At 40.0% G+C, this 17,405-nt stretch overlaps 1 protein-coding gene across 1 annotated transcript in view; it reads right to left on the bottom strand.

Annotated features, from left to right (window-relative positions):
- The window catches only part of LOC103256992 (inositol 1,4,5-trisphosphate receptor type 1), a gene marked incomplete at its 5' end in the record, with an annotated part of 163,365 nt that overhangs the window by 25,523 nt on the left and 120,437 nt on the right, over positions 1–17,405 (bottom strand). The window contains 5 exons of the mRNA XM_021710740.1: positions 1,409–1,441; positions 6,704–6,815; positions 7,756–7,904; positions 11,987–12,171; positions 15,305–15,425. Coding sequence (XP_021566415.1) covers positions 1,409–1,441; positions 6,704–6,815; positions 7,756–7,904; positions 11,987–12,171; positions 15,305–15,425 — 600 coding nt within the window. The remainder of the gene's footprint in view (positions 1–1,408; positions 1,442–6,703; positions 6,816–7,755; positions 7,905–11,986; positions 12,172–15,304; positions 15,426–17,405) is intronic.

The following is a 17,405-nucleotide window of genomic DNA, read 5'->3' as shown; positions in this document are numbered from 1 at the left end:
GCACAGAATGATTAATTAAGTTGCCACACTCCCTTTGGTTTTTTTCACCTTTTCATCATCCTAGAAGGCATGGTCTCCTCACTTGTCCATGCCTAATTAATATAAGGAAAATTCTGTGCTTCTGGAGTTTACTGTGGTAGAAGAGTAAGCACACTAGGCCAGGCAAGTCAGCATGTGATAGTCCCATAGCTAGTCACTCTCTAGCTGTGTGAACTAGGACTAATCATTTAACCTCTCTGAGATCATTCCTGAGGCATATGCACCAATTTCACGACCACTTTGTTGCCTTCAGTTTTAAGTCTGTGGTTCAAATTCTTGCTTGGTATACTGGAACCATTTCTTAGTATTTCTGAAATTATGATATATTAATTAGAGTAGTTATTAGAGTAGAAGACATATACTATTTGGTAGCTCTGTCGATCTAAAGTAAGGTATCAATTGGTCTATCAAAAGAAGATACAGATGTCTAAAGTAGATCAGAAAAGTAATTTTAAAAAGTCAAATAAAATTGTAGTCCAGTATGTTTCATTTGCCAACCAATTAAGCCCTCTCAATGATACACAGTAATTCCCCAAATTAATTTTTTCTGGTACCATTTATCTAGCACATATCACAGTCTAAAAATTATCACAGTCCAAAAATATGCCAAGAAATATTGAAAAAAAATTGTGGTAGAAAATATTTAAGAGGCCCCAAGTCCCAAACAAAAAGAACCACTTGTCAGGGCAATTCTGGGTAAGTGAAACTGATTTGATATGGAAGTACAGAAGCCACTGGATGACATTTCAATTTCTGAATCTATAAGTAGTTTTCCTAGATGAGAAGTCATGGATACAGTACATTCCTAACCGGTGAGCCCACAGATGGAAAGTCTCAACTAGCACTTTGGAATTCAGCCTGCACTTTGAAAAAATTTATATGAACCCTCACATTCAATACTTTTAAATACACAGAATAAGCGAGTAGTGGAGGTTTTTTGTTTTTCAAAAATACTTTCAACTATACCCATGCAATTACATCTTTTTGCATCAGATGCTGTACTTACAGCTCTTTATGCTAGTATCAAAACTGAGTTTCAGAGATATGCTAATGGCCAGCATCAATCACAGATTCAGTTGAGATTCTAGACAGTGAACGACTGACATCTTATAGTGGTTTAGAAAATCTTTTTCTAGACTCAGATGGAATCTCCAAGGACAAATGGCAAACAAACTCACGGGAAACGCCAACACGAACATAACAGACTCCACTCACTCCCAGAAGGCACGCTACACAAAGTCAGATACACAACACTGCGAGACTAGAAGAAGGATCACAGGGCTAACTGGAAGGGTGCATGAGAACACCACCATGGGACATGGAAAACAGAAAACAAAACAAAACAAAACAAAAACAATGAAATTAGGACCTCAGCATTATCCAATTCATCAATGGAAATTAGCTAGAAAAGAAAAAAGGGAGAGAAAAAAGAAGGAAATGTTAGGAAAGGAAATACAATCCAGCCAATTGTTACAGACTTTGTAAATTATTCTTAAAGCTGACTCTTTCACCTTAAAGCACTGCTAGATGGTGACTGTTTGAAGAGGTTCAGGGATTTTGGACACTGCCAGAGCTCACAGTGACATCTTGCTCAGGAATAAATGGGCAGGATGCTGCTATACTTCATTCACGTCAGGCAATGAACCTCACAGGTCACTTGACCATGCATGCAGAAAGCCTTGCACTCACTTGTAGACATGAAAACTTGAAATGAGTCAGGGGCAAGGGCAAATTCCCCCAAAAAACATGTTCTCAGAAGATGAAAGAGTAGAGAAAATTACTAGAATAAGACTAAATCAGGTTAGGAGAAAATTCTTTCCTTAGACTCCTTTTACAAATCAATGGGTGTTAGGAGCCCAGACTTTACCAACTTTAACTTCAGCAGGTAATAAGACCAACATATCCCAAGATTTGTCCTGCTGATGCTCCTGCAGGTCCCATTACTGTTGATGATTAAAGGAAGCAATATCTCCCCCCAGGATGATTAGTGCCCACTCAAGTGATATCAGTGACATAGGGTTTATTTATTAACATCAAGTCCCAGGAAAAAGAAAATACACAAAAGAATGATCACAATTATGCTTGCTTGGGATAGATGATCCTAAGTTGGTTTTTACTAAACTTTGTTAATATTTAGTACATTTTTCAAATTTAAGTTGATGTCAGAAACACCAGTAGCTGGAAATGTTAATACTTTATTCACCTAGAGCAAAGAAACTTTGGTAATTAATAGGAGAATGAAGATTTGTATGAAATGAAAACCCAGGCATTACCTGAGGTCATATGCTCTCTAGTACTAAAACAGCTACTACTGTTCAGAAGGGAAACAGATTTGAAATAAATTCTGAGATATCCTTTTACTTTAATTCCTGGCCTCTGAATTTCTTTCCAAAGCTCTCTGACTAATAACTTAAGTCAACAGCAGCTTAATAAAAAACCTACAGTAAACTACAGAGTAGCCAACACATAAAATAACTATGCTCCCTTTTCAAGCAGGGTCTAGGGTCTTGAGGATTTTCTGAGTTTTAGAAAGATTCAAATGAAATTTTGAGATGTTTAGCTATGGGAGGTTATTTACTTTTCCACATAGACATGGTTTCATCTATAGATTAAAACGCTGTGTTTAGCAGGCATTGCACAGAGTATTTGTAAAGTTTTGATATGATTTTAAAATTTGTTAACTTTGAATACACATGACAGAAAAATACCACAAGCATCATGCAAAAATATATTTCATCATTATTTTGGTAATAATTGTTAATATTTCTTTATTTTATGTTTACCACTCTCTAAGAAGAATATGCTTTTGGTGGTCTCTTAATATTTTAGAGCCATAGTAGTGAAATATTATTTTTTAAAAATTCTTAAAGGATCATGATTAAAATCTTGCAAAAACTTTCTTCAGCCAGCCCCTACCTTTCATCATATGTGATAGTTCTTGGATGGGCACTTCTTGGGGCAGTGCACCAAGACAAGTAGACCAACCACTCACTACTCACTAATTTGACTTCTTCGTATGGAAGCTGATCAGAACTACAGGTTTTGGATGACACTGAAACAATCGTAATTCGTAAAGTCACTTAACAATTGGAGTCTGTTTTCAATTGTGTGAAAAATCAGAATTGCTGAAGCCTAGATGTTCAAGTTCTGCTGCATGTCGAGTCACTGCCTCGTTTACATAATCATGTAATACAATGAAAACTTAAGTGTTCAAGCTGTAAGTGGACTGCAAAACACTCAAATGGTGTCAGTCTGTTCACTGATAGCACAGTGGTAGAGTCAGGACTCTGGAATTGGACTGTCTGTCTAGATTTGAACTTAGCTCCCTTGTTAGCCATGTGAACTCAGGCAAATTCTGAAGAAATTCTGAAAATTTCTCCCTTTTGTATAAAATAGTTAATAGCAATAGTGACATCTATCTCTGAGGTTGATTTAAGGTAAGACGTGCAGTGGCTGGCATATAACAGGAGGTTGATGCATAGTATCATTGTCACTTATACTCTAGGAAACTAGTGGGTATATACAAAACTTAAAAAGTGCATATCAACCTTACAGAAATTCTGTTATGTTTTAGTCTACTTGGTAATATGGATGACAGCTCTGAATGGCCTTTTTTTTTTTCCAGGCAAATAGACCCATACAAGCACACTGATGTTTTTGAATGAAAAAAGTAGAGATAAGTGAAGATAATTATATCTCATCACCTTTAAGGATTACAGCTTAGAAAAAAAGACTACCTGGCCCATGCATGGTGGACACTATGTGAGGGGAGGCAGGGAAGGACACTGCAATGGGATTCAGGAAACCTAGACTCTTAACTGTGATCCTGATACAGACTTTCCATGTGACCTTGGGCAGTCATTTCAGTTCTGAGTCCCAGCCCTCTCATGTGCAGAGGAGGGTTGGATGGGGTGATGCTGGGGCCCTTCCAGATCCAATTCTTTGGCTGTGAAATCTCAGGAGAGGGCAGGGAAGTAGAACACTCCTGGATATCCCCAGGAGGTGTTAGTCATGAGACAAGTTCCACGTAAGAGGCAACTAATCGGAAAATTGGGATGGGAGGAGGGAAATGGCCTCAACACTCACCCTGGTGTCCTCAGCACCCCTGGGGCCAAATAACACCTCATTTATTTTATCGACTAAAGCCAACTGGTTTGCTTCAGAAAGGTTACTTCGTTGGCTCTATGTCACTCCTACCCTTGAAAAAGTTGGCCTACCCTCTGTGTCATGCTTCTTTAGTCAAAACGGGGACAGCCAGGAAATCATCAAAAGCATCTTCAAAAAGCCTTAGTGAAAGAGACAAAGTTAATACCAGCTATCAGGTCAGGAGAAACAGAACGACTTTAGCGTACCTCTCTCTTTTGAAGTTCAATCAATGTGAATGGTTAAGTAGTGTTTTCAACAGTCAAAGCACTGGGCCGGAAGCGCTGCAAGCGTGTGCTGTAGGTTTTGGAGCTGCTGACTAACATGGGTTTCTAGAACATCTTCCTCGGTTTCGTAGCAATTCCCATACTGGTCTATTATATTTTCACTTTCATGAATGGGGATGACAGCCCAAATCAGACTGGTAAGAAATGTCATCTTTCCTCCAAGCCTCTCTGCTTAGGTGTGACTAATATCTCCACCAGCTGAAAAAGGATTTGAGCAAGGGCCCAAGAATCTCCACAAAACCCTGAGAGTTGACTCTTTCTTCAAGGGTCCTCTTTACCCCTGGCCCTGTCATTCTCCATGAGCTTCATAACAGGCAACAATATGACATTTCCGATGTGGCATCTACCAGGGTCTGGGAAGTTCTCTCAGTTGGCATTAGTGGGTAGGGACAGGGAATGGAGCAGCACACATTCCACATGGCCCCAAAGACCCTGACAGACCTGTCTGCCATGCAACAGAGACTGAGGAAACTCCAGGATAGGACATCTACCTTTCATATTATAAAAAGGGAACTGCATGTATAATCACAACTTCTAACATTTGCTAGAGGAGAGACACCAAAGTTTACTTTAAACAGTTATGGAAAGGAACAGATACTCTGAATCAGAGAAAATGGTGGGCTCCATATTTGAAAAATAAGGCTCCATGTCCACAGATGCAAGTATATTCATTCAGCTGGCTGAGGCCCCTTTGGTAGATTTCATCTTATTAGGGAGACTAAACTTCTGTAACTAGAATCACATTTTATAAACATTTCTGAAAGCTCACTTTAAGAAAATTTATTGTAAAATAAATGGTTATTATTCATTTGTCTGATAAGTATATTCGCTGTCATCTGCCTTTGCCTTTTTCTACTTTTTTTTTTTTTTAAGAGCAGGACCTGACTAGGAGCCTATGCAGATATCTGCATGAACAGGCCATCCAACCACTTCTCACCTTACCAGGCTTCTTTATCTCTATTACCTATATCTATAAACTCTTATCTGGCAGATTTCCTCCACAAAATTCCTATTAAGTTACAGAAACCTACTTTCTAATTAGTCAACATTTGTTCACCTTTTAATTTATATATTTTAAAAATGTAGAGTAACATTTAAAATCTTTGTGAATTGGGAACAGTGAGGAATGTATATTGCAATAAGGATTGTCTCCTTTTCTGTTTTCTGATCCAAGGATTCTCACTTGTTATGTTGCTCTAATAGGTTAGAAAGCAACACCCCTGTAGACTTTTACACTTTTCATTGTCACCACCCATTTTGACAATGAATCGATGATTTAATTATCAAGGCTTCTTTCCAGAGTCAAAAAAGTGAGTTACTGGGTATTTTGTTTTTTGGGTTTTTTGTTTTTTGTTTTAATTTTTTACTTTATTTTAAAGATGTAGGGTACAATTTAGGATTAGGTATACAAGTGGTCATTGTACAGGTAAAGTTTGGGCCTCCCTTTGGTCCCGACTTTGCCTTTCTGGAGATCAGGTACCCTGGGTATTTTCGTAAGTCAGAGATATCTGTATTTTCCTCCTCAGAAATTGTTGCTAAAAATGGCTCATAGAAAACTAGTGAACATTATTTTCTTGAATAATGAATAAATGAAAATGGGTGAGCTTCAAAGTCACACCTATGATTTTTTGCTGGGGGCTGAAAAGAAAGACAATGAGATTGTTTTTGTCCCATTGTGCCCAACCTCAGAGGTGTGAGGAAAGGACTTGGCATATCCTTGCCCACTGCATATACTAAGAAGTAGCTGGTCATGGGGACTGTCCATTTCCCAACCTCAATCCAAAATGGTGTCATGCTTGTCACGCCTTAAGTCCAGTTAGAACTGGAGGGAGTTCTTTGATGTACTGGAAGGACTGTGCACCATCTCATCTGAAAGACGCAAGTAAACCCACAGGTATGCTGAGTTGGAACCCAAAATTCTGGAATTCATACGTTGATACACAAGAGAAATTTACTTCTCACTGGGAATTTTAAACGATGAAAAATCTTGTTATTGCTAACTTCTCTGACATTAGATTTTGTGGCAAGCAGCCTATAAGGCACAACTAAGTATATTTGACTTTTAAAGAGACAGTCATGTGATTTAGCTACCTTTTGGAGCAAGATAAACAGCTTTTTTTTTTTTTTAAGTTAACCCCTCAGTCAGTAATGCCTGAACTAAGGTAGACTTTTCAACATCCCTCACTTCAATTTAATAGTAAAACACGGTCTTAACAAAACAAAAAAGGCAGTACCTTTTCTCCATAGCCTCTATCTTTGGTCATCATTTCCCTGAGGGTCTGGAGGACCTTAATGCACAGCTTCTCCTCATTCTCCTCTAGCAGCTGTTTGGTATGCTTTATTAACCTGAAGGCAGGCAGGGAAAACCACCAATTACATCCCTGAAACCATCTTTAAATTAAAAACACTTCGCAAGCAATTCATTGTAACTAGTCAGTTAATGAACAAATATTTATTAAGGGCTCCCAGATTAAACCTATTTCAGGGCATTCCCCGCACTAAGAACAGCCAGTTAGCGACTGTGTCTCAACAGCAACACCTGCTGGTCACTCACAGTACACAGGCTCACTGGACAGGAGTTGGTCACATACAATGGACAGATTATATGAAGAGGAGAACCGAGACAGAGGTCCACTCAGACCTGCTCGTTTAAAGAGTGTGGCTATTTATCCACTGAGGACTGCCGGTAAAATGGCTAAAAGATGCCAATAGTGTGAAAAAAAAGTCTCACGAGGATGATAGTTAGGACCAACTCACACATTCCCTTATCCACACACTTGTCCTTAGAGGGGCCCAGAAAAGTAAACTCACAGGCAGAGCACAGCTCCAGGAAAAACAAACAACTAACCCTAGGGCAAAAATCTAATGAAGATTCCTGGTCATGAAATCACTTGTTTCTTTTAGATTATGCCCCAAGGCAAAAACCAAGAAACTACAAAACTGTTAGAAAAGACTGTGAGGCTGTGGTTCCCAAGGGCTGAAGAGTCATGACTTTTTTTTGTCTGTACTGCAGCACATGGTGGGTACTCTGTAATGAATGAATGAATGGGCATGCAGTTAAAATGAGAAATTCTCACCAAAACAAAAACAAAAACAAAAAATAGCATCAGTAAGAAGGATTTAATAGACAGACTTACTGTGGGAAGGTCAGAACAGGACTCTAGCACATGACCTTGCATTCATCAAAGTTAAAAACCAGGACAACGTCTCCTTCTTCAGGAACAAAAGCTTTGTCTGGTCATCAAGGTTCTGGCAACTGACCACCCCAGAGAGAGAGGCCGCTTACTTGCAAATGAAACCGCCACTTTCACATTTTCTTCTGGCATCTGTGTTCTCTGGGAAAAGCAGCTCGGGTCTGTGGAGAACATCCACGAGCACAGATAACTCTGCCTGCACCAGGGGCCTGAGACGGTCCTCCAGCGCAGAAACGATGTCCTGCAATGGAAGCACAGCCTTGGTCAACAGTTCAGGCGGAGGCCAACTATAGGAGGGTGAGAACATTGATTTCTGCCCTACAACATGACGCAGAAGCTAGGCTAGAGTAACTTTAGTACTGTCTAGCATTCATCTCAGATTATTAAACACTGCCCAATGGTTACCTGAAGTATTAGCCCTTGATGCAGAAGACAAAATAAAAACAAGTCAACATTCCCACCACCTCTTCTTTTGAGATAACCTTATGCTACTCAAGGAATCATTTCATATATTCTAAAATATGATGCAAAAAATACATTTAACAACATGGAAAGATGTCTATGATATGAGTGTAAAAATGGTCAAACAATAGAATGGACTCTATGATCCTATTTTTATAAACAACATCAATATCTACAGGATAAACATAAAATACCATTAAAACATCACTACTGGTTTTCTCTGAGTGGTGGAATTGCAGGTGATTTTACTTTTATATAGTAATACTTGTCAATGTTGTCTAATTCTTTTCACTGAACACGAACTATTCATGTAATAAAGTCATACAAACATGAGAACACAAATGAACATGCTGTATCAACATGCTAAATACATGTACCCTGATAGCATGATGGTCTTCAAACGCAAAACACATAGCTGTAGGAAAGGAAAACAGAGAGAAGTTGAAAGAGCAGCAAAACCAACACAACAAACACCATTTAAAGGCAAATGATAGAAAACAGATGAGAAATTGTCTTCAAAAGATGCTAAAGCCTGCTCTATGGTTTTATAACTCAGTACCTCACTGGAGGCACACTGGCTAAGTCAGGGGCCAAACACAGCACACTGGATAATACAAAAAAGCCTGGTTCACCAAGGATTTGCATAGGAAATGCCACTTAAACTACATTCACCTCAATATTGCGGACCCAATTGGGGTCAAGAAAGAGCTGACTGATCTTCTACCCAGAAATAAAAACTAAACCATGTGAAGATCATTTAATCTTACATTTAACAAAATTTGAGTGATAACTGCAATCACTTAATAATGTCTAGGATGCACAGAGAATGTATGAACGACTCAGATGATTTCTTTGGATGGGGAGGCATTTTTTCCAAAAGAATGTAAGATAGTACATTGCAATTCCCCTTAATTCATATCTTTTTCCCCCTTTAATTCATATTGACTCTCACAGCACAGTCAACAACAGAGTCATTTTTTAAAAATTCTCTGAGGGTTTATCAGCTTCCCCTTTGGAAGCACCTAGTCAAAGTTTTCTTCTTGTTACTGGTCCTAACTCTGGCAAATCTTTGTCTACAGCATTTACGTGGGATTGAAATAGCTCTTCAGCAACACATTCATGTATTTCATGAAATCCTGCATCTTTTGCACAGTTTGAACTTTACATTGCAATTGATTTGCATTCAGCAATCAGAGACACCAACAAAGACCATGAAGTGATGGGTAGGGAAAAGTGTTTGTGTTAAGTGAGGGGATATATAAATGGGGATTATATAAGTAGTCAGTTTGCGATTGGATTTCTTACATTATGACAACGTTCGCTGTACTAGCTAATTGCATAACTACAGGGACTCGCAATGAATAATTGGATGATGAGGATCCCTTACAAGTCCAAGTCCTTATAACAGTATTGCCTACCCTTGTATTTTATTTCATTTCCTGAGGATATGCAGAATAAATCTAAGACAAGCACAAGAAACTGTTTCTTTCTTTGAGTCAGAATCTAACGCTGTTGCCCTGGTTGGAGTTCAGTGGCACAATTGTGCTCACCACAGCCTCGACCTACTGAGTTCAGGGGATCCTTCTGCCTCAGCCTTCCAAGCCACCAAAACTACAGGCACGCACCACCACGACCAGCTAATTTTTTATTTTATTTTATTGTAGAGACGAGGTCTTGCAAGTTGCCATGGTTGGTTTCAAACCCCTGAGTTAAGACAATCCTTTTGCCCCCACCTCCCAAAGTGCTGGGATTACAGGCATGAGCCACCACACCCCGATGAAACTGGTGTGTTTGACTACAGATAATTTATTTAGTTTGAGCAGGCAAGAAAATGCTGTGTTTATAGTTATGAGTCTTCACAGTTCCTCCCATTTCTAAAAGCATAATGGGGTCAGGAAACTCTCTATTAGGAATCAAGAACTGGTTCTATCATGATACAGGCTGAAATCCTTAACCTGACCCATGAAGCCCTGCCAACCTCTCCAGCTCCTTGGACTCTGGCCACCCCAGGCTTCTTCTGGTCTTTGGATATGCCACCTTCTTTTCTGGATAATGGTCTTGACACAGGCTGTCTCCTTCCCTTTTGTTCGTTAAGTCCTACTGTTCCTTCTAATCTTGGTTCAAATGTTACTTCCTCCTCTGACTCCCAGTCCTAGGCCCAGACAAGACTAGGTACCTCATTAGAATCTTTCATGTACTACTCACTTCTCTGCACTTTTCACTTGTCACTCTCACTATTTTATGTTCACAATTAATGTCTGTCTCCCCTCCAAAACCTGAGATGTTCTGAGACAAAGATCATCTCTGGTTTTGCTCACCACTGTATCCCTAGTGCCTGGTAGTGGGCTGATGGGCGAATCAGTGAACTCATTTGTTTTCAGAAAGTTATGCAACCTTACAGAGACTCAGCTACTTCACCTAACGACAGTAATTATTAATATAGCCATAGTAGTAACAACAGCAATACTAGTAGTAATAACTATAATTGTAGCTCTCAACTTAGTGCTCATTACAAGCTAGGAAGTTTTCTACATGTACTGTATTTTCCAGAGATGACCACCACAATATACCCTATCTTGCATGTTCTTCCCACAGTGTGACACTGACAACCCTACCATCAAATGGTGAACTAGATTCGCTCCTTTTGAACTTGAGGGAATCTTTGAGACTGCTTTGACCAACAAAGTATGGTAGAAGAGATGTTATGTGACTTCCGAAGCTAGGTCAAAGACAATAAAGCTTTCACTTATCTCTCTCTAGAAATACTCATCTTGGGACCCAGCTTCCATGTTATGAGGAAGCCCAGGCCACATGGGAAGGCTATATGTAGGTGTTTCAGTCAACAACTCCAGCTGAGGTCCCACCTAGCAACCAGCATCAGCTGCCAAACATGCACAGGAACAAGGTGTCAAGATGAGCCCACCCATAGTCACTATCTGACTGCAACCTCATGAAAGACCTTGAGCAAGAAAAACCTCGCTGAGCCCAGCCAACCTCCCGAACAGCAACAGAGAGTAATTGTTGTGATTCGTTTCACAAAACAAAGATAACTGGAACGTTATCAATTCTCTGAATCCTCACATCAACCACATAAGATATTTTCCTATTCTACAAATTAGGAAGCTGAGGCACAGATAAATCAAGAAATCTCCCCAAGGTTATACCATTTCTAAGCATCAGGCACTGGTCTGGGACCATGCATTGCGGTCATCCAAAGGATCTGTGCTTCTCAAACTGTGGTCCATATACTACCTTTGAGAGAATCACTTCATGTTTTTGTTTACAAACAAAAAGAGCTAACGTAAAAATGTATGTTTAAGCATGTAACATTCATCTAATACTTGCTGCACTTCCCTTTAACAAAGGGATAACAGATCTTCTGGTAGTTGCTAAGAAAAAAACAATATAATCTAGCTTGGAATGAATAATACTTTTGTTTTCATCTGGCTTATTCTGACAGTCTCTTCTCTCAGATATCACTACATTTGTTTACCTGCTGAATATTCAAGGGGCTAAATAATCCCAGAGTGATGGAAAAAATGGAACCTTTATACCCTTCGTCTAAACATCCTCTTGTAATACTTAAATATTCCTTCACAATAAGAATGGAATCCCCATTCTTCACACATACAAAAACTGTAAATCTATAAATAACCTTTAAATACCACGACTTTGTCAGGAACTTTTCCTAAAGCTTCTCACTCCTGATCCTACATTCTTTGTAACATTTGACTATTCATCCACCATACTGACATCTCCCTACCACCCAGTGTGGATGCTGTCTGGCTCGAGGAAGCACTGCTGTATGTGACAACCACCCAGGGTTGGCTAAGCAGCACTACTCTCAGCACCAGGCATTACCTGCAATCTCTCAATGATATTCCGGTAGTCTCTGGAAGCTGCCAGAACAGAATCTCTGCGCGCAGCATTGCGGGCTGATAGCCTCCAGTTCATAGCTGTTTTCTGCACAATGTTGTGGGACTTCAGAAAGAGGTTGTTGACTTGACTGTCCAGGTCCACAGGAATGGCAATGGCCCGGCTCTTGGCTACACAGGAGAAAGATGACTTGTGAGCCTGCAACTGTTGGTGGGGAGATGCCCTAGAGATGACTTAATGCCCCATTCCCAACAAGCATATTTTTCCCAGGCCCAGAATGTACATGGTACCGAATGTGAGCTCAACTCAACTTTACCATCTTTTAGGTTAGGGTTTCTCAGTGTGAATTCTGGTGGACAGCAGTTCTGAGGAATGTTAAAATGCTCTAAGGTCATAAAGTTTGGGCAAGTCAGAGTTAAAGTTGAATGGGTTTCCCCAACAAAATGACTTTTTAGGGTCACTGATGTGTTCGTGTTCATATCTTTTAAGAATTATCAAGACAGGAAACTCATTTCATTGGCAATAAACTGTTTTTCTAAAAACTCGTTCACGTTTGTTGTTCTGTACAACAATCTACAAAATGCTGGCTTAAGCTAAATATAATACAAAAGACAGTATTTACAATTACCTAAGCTATTATTTCTATACTAGTGCTTCTTTCTTCCACTTAAAAAAGGATAACTCTAGTCTAATTAGGAGAAAAACATTAGTCAAGCTCACAACGGGGGACATTCTACAGGACACCTGCCCAGTGTTTGTCAAGACTATCAAGGTCATAAGAAGCAAGAAAAGACTGAGAAATCATCACAGACCAGAGGAGACTGAGGAGACATGACAACTACATGCAGTGAGGTAGCCTGGATTGAATTCTGGAACATAAAAAGGACACCGGGGCAAAACTGATGAGATCCAAGTCTGGAACTGAGGTAACAGCAATGTGCCAATATCAGTTTCAGTGCTCTGATGATGTAAGATACTGACAATGGGAGAAACTGGGTGAGGGATCTATGTGAATTATGTATGTATTATCCTTGCAACTTTCTCATAAATCTAAAATAGTTCCTAAATGAATGGTTTATTTTAAAAAAGAAGATAACTAAGACTAATAATCCTTTTTTCCATATGGGAAAATCTCCAAAGAACACTATATCTTGTCTTCAATATCTCAAAACACTAGACTCAAAGAAGGTGTACCAGTACCCGTATCTAAATGTAAAAACAACTTCAACACATTGAAAGAGGAATCTGGCCGGACTCCGTGGCTCAGCCTGTACTCCCAGCACTTTGGGAGGCTGAGGTGAGTGGATTGCCTGAGCCCATGGGTTCGAGACCTGCCTGGGCAACTTGACGAAACCTCATCTCTACAACAAATCAAAAATTAGCCAGGCGTGGTAGCGCACACCTATAGTTCTAGCCACTTGGAAGGCTGAGGCGGAAGGATCGCCGGAGCCCAGCAGGTCGAGGCTGCGGTGGCCGGGAGCGGTCACTGCACTCCAGTATGGCTGACAGAGTGAGACTCCAATTAAAAAAAATAAAAAGAAAGAGGAATCTGAGGAGCAACTGCTTAAATCCCAAGTAAATAGACACAATTTAGGGAAAGGAATTATGAGCTAACCAACAACTTTCTATTAGTTTAACATAGAAAGTGAGAGATCTGGAATAATACAAATAATATAAAAATTAAAAAACAGGATACACTCATCTCAGCTAGAAACTCTGTGCCTTGGCTATCCTATAAGCTAAACAACTATCCCAGTGATCTCTGGGTGTGGTTTTCATCAGGAGAAGGTAATCCCAAGAGGTATGGAGGTAAACCTAAGAGTTAGAGGGTTGTATTGGTTTCATGCCTTACCATTCCAAACACATCAATTCTCCTTGTCTTTTTTCTTATCACCACTAAGACAATGGAAAGATTTTTACCTAGCAATGAGTGTTGAACTGCTAGTCAAGTCAGCAACTTGCTCAAGTTTTAACCAACAACTAACTTGTGTGGCAAGGACTCACTCCTACATGTCCATTGGCCTCAACAAGCATGTCTTTTATGATGGATAATCATGTACAGAGAAAGCATAGGATTATCTGAAGAGTCCATCACAAGGTCCTGTTTCTGTGATATCACATCATGAACCTGTGGTGTATACACTCTCAAAAGTCTAATCTCTTATGTGAAGTACAGTCACATAAATAATAAAAAGACACTGACATCTACCACAGGAGAGAGAAGGAAATCAGGCAAGAGACTACTGAAATCAGGCAACAGGTACTAATAAATACAACTAATACTTGCTGGACAGCAACTCAGTAGTGCTAAGAACCACACCTATCTTGATCTTCTGGTCTGCAGGGATCCACCTACTCCAGGCAGGTAATGTTTTTCTCAGCTTTAAGCAGGAAGCTTAGTCCTTCACATAGCATTTATAGGGGATGGAGAAGAGGTAAAGTAACAGAGTCTGATAAAGTCAGGGTAAAGGGAGAAGTAATTTTTTTTTTGCTTTTTGTCAGGGTCTCACTCTGTCACCCAGGCTGGAGTGCAATGGCATGATCATGGGTCACCACAGCCTCCAACTCCTGGGATCAAGAGATCCTCCCTTCTCAGCCTCATGAATAGCTGAAACTACAGGTGCATGCCACCATGCTTGATATTGTCCAGGCTGTTCCCTATATTGTCCAGGCTGGTCTTGAACTCCTGGGTTCAAGCATTCCTCTTGCCTCGAGCCTCCCAAAGTGCTGGGATTACAGGCATGAGCCACCATGCCTGGCCCGGGAGAAATAATTTTCATACCTTCCTTTCAAAGCTACTTATAAGAGGCAAGACATGAGGGAAGTTAAAGAGGGAATGGAGAACCACTTATCGTCAGAGCCAGAGGGAGCAGCGTACCACTTCCGAGAAAGGGTCTTCCTGGAGATTGGATAGGTGCTTTGTGGGGGAAAAAAAAGTTTCCATGGGGTCAAATGCATCTGCTGAATTAAACAAATTAATTTCTTGAATGAGGGACTTCCCAGGTCTAAATAAGCTTGTGTACTGTGAAGTGCCAAGAGTTGCCTAACATTTAACTGTGGAATCTTGTTTTTCTAGGCCTATCTTACTTTGGACTCACTGGCTCTTTCTTTGGGGGATGCTGGCTTGGTAGATCAAAAAGAGGTTGAGGAATCAAAAAGATCTTTATAGCAGATCTGGCTCTGAAACTTCCTGTCTGTTTAATCTTAGAAGAGTTGTAACCAGTGCTCAATAAATGGTAGCCTTTACTACTGTTAGGAGATTAACTTTCACTACGTTCTATCCAAACTGTCTCAACATCTTACCTACATCAGAGAGCACCCGAATACAGCTCTCCACAGAGGCTTTTTGGCTCGGCATTAACCAGTTGCAGTGGTAAACCCGGAACACACCTTGCAGCAGTTGCACAAAGACGGGCTGGCGAGTCTGCAAGAAAGACAGGCCAAGAGAGACAACATGAATACTTTTATTTTTGGCTACTGATGACCTGATCAGAGACAGACATTGCCTTGAACCACCAGTTAATAGGCTCCTAGGTAAGCATGGGAAGGGGTGCCTGGATAGGAGCTAGATTCCAGAAGTCACATGGTCAAGGGAGAACAATTCAGAAGCCTTTTAAGGCAACGCCCAAACTTGATGCTGTCTCAGTTTGACCACAAAAAGGAGCAAAGTCTTGTTCAGTTACCAACTAGCTGTATGGCTTTAGGCAAGTTACTTCAACTCTCTGAACTTTAACTTCATTAAATATATAAAATAAGTAGATTGAGCCAGATTGACCCCAAAGTTCCTTCCAGACATATGACTAGAACCCACAGTTTTAATCAGCAAAAACAAACTACTTAGTAGATCTCATCTAGAATGCTACTTACTTTTTTATATCTCCTACGGTCTTCAATGGCATAAAGATAAGAGAGTTCTGATGGTTACTTTATAAATATTTATTTATTATAAATGAGTACTTGCAAGGTAACTACATGGGATGATTTATTCTTTCTACAAAGGTATATGCTAGTACACATTTTAAAATAAGAGAACTCAAATATCCACTTAATCAATCTGACACTGACTTTATGAATGCATTGAAAAATTACAGTTTTGGTTTCCATCCAAACAGTTTTGGACCTGTAAGACAAAGATAACTGTGTATGGTGAACTATTGCATTGGTTTTTTGTCTGAGGAGAGAAAACTTGCATAGCCCCTCCAGAAAACAGTGGGAGTTAAAATAGCAAAGGAAGAAGTACTGAAAAACCCTAAAGAAACTTCTCAGATAAAAGAAAAATAATGGGAAGAAAAACAACAGGGGGAAAAAGGAAGTATGTTATAATAAAACTAAATAGATTAATTAACAAGTCAGAACCTCCCCTATCAGATAACTTCCATTTATTAAGTGTACCCTACATACCAGACATTTCACTTATGATCTCATTTGGGCTTCAATAACAATTCTGTGACAAGGGAGTTACCTTCACATCATAAATGAAAAGCAAAGACCCAGAAAGGATAAAAGAAAGTATCCAAAAGAACAAAGAAGTGCTGGCAAAACAGTGGGTCAGCTTCCGGGCCCTCTTTGATGCCTTTTTTTTTTTTTTTAACCCATGTTCCTTCCACTTAGTTCACCTGGAAGCCAGAAGCTCATTGCTTTCTTCAGGAAGTACGTTCTGTCCTATTCCCCTACTCCCCATAGCCATCCATAATAGTAAACTGTGTAACTAATAGAAGACAGGAACATAAGGAGCCTCAGAAATGGGCTGGAAAACCCTAATATTCAGTTCCTGAGTTATGTGGCTGCTTGCTAGCTCTTCTTCTAACACAAAGAACACAATGAGAACAGTCATTTATCTCAAGCACTCCCTACAGGACAGACTCTGTGCTAAGTGCTTTACACATAGCTCCTTTAGCCCTTGTCTTCACCCTGTGAAGCAAGCAGTGGCATTACTACCTGCATTGCTGGCTAGTAAGTGCTAGATTTAGGATGGAAACCCAACATCCTAACTCAAAGAAAGAAGTGTCCCTTCCCCAAATTAATTCCATTGAACAAATATTCATGAATATCTGCTCTGCTCCTTTCTGACCCCTGGGTATACAAAAGGTGATTACATGTGTAAAAGTAGCTCCCCCCTAATCCTCCAGATTCAGTGGGCAATCTGGTGGCATCAGCTCACTCAAGTTTCAGAGTAAAAGACATGGCTGCTTATCACCTTCTACTTAAAAATTATTGCCTTTCTTCATTCCTGAGGTCCCACTTACGCCTGAATCTCATCCTGCCTGCATGAAAACTCCTTGACCTTCCTCTGGCCTCTTGGACACCTCATCACCACCAGCACCTTAAATATAACACAGCCAGACCCAAGTTCACCAGTTTCCTCACTGAAAATGGAAGGAAGGAAGGAAGGGAGGGAGGGAGG

This window comes from Carlito syrichta, unplaced genomic scaffold, assembly GCF_000164805.1.
Source record: "Carlito syrichta isolate Samal-C Ts95f unplaced genomic scaffold, Tarsius_syrichta-2.0.1 Scaffold300457, whole genome shotgun sequence".
NCBI lineage: Eukaryota > Metazoa > Chordata > Mammalia > Primates > Tarsiidae > Carlito > Carlito syrichta.
This window is presented reverse-complemented; position numbering and strand designations above follow the sequence as displayed.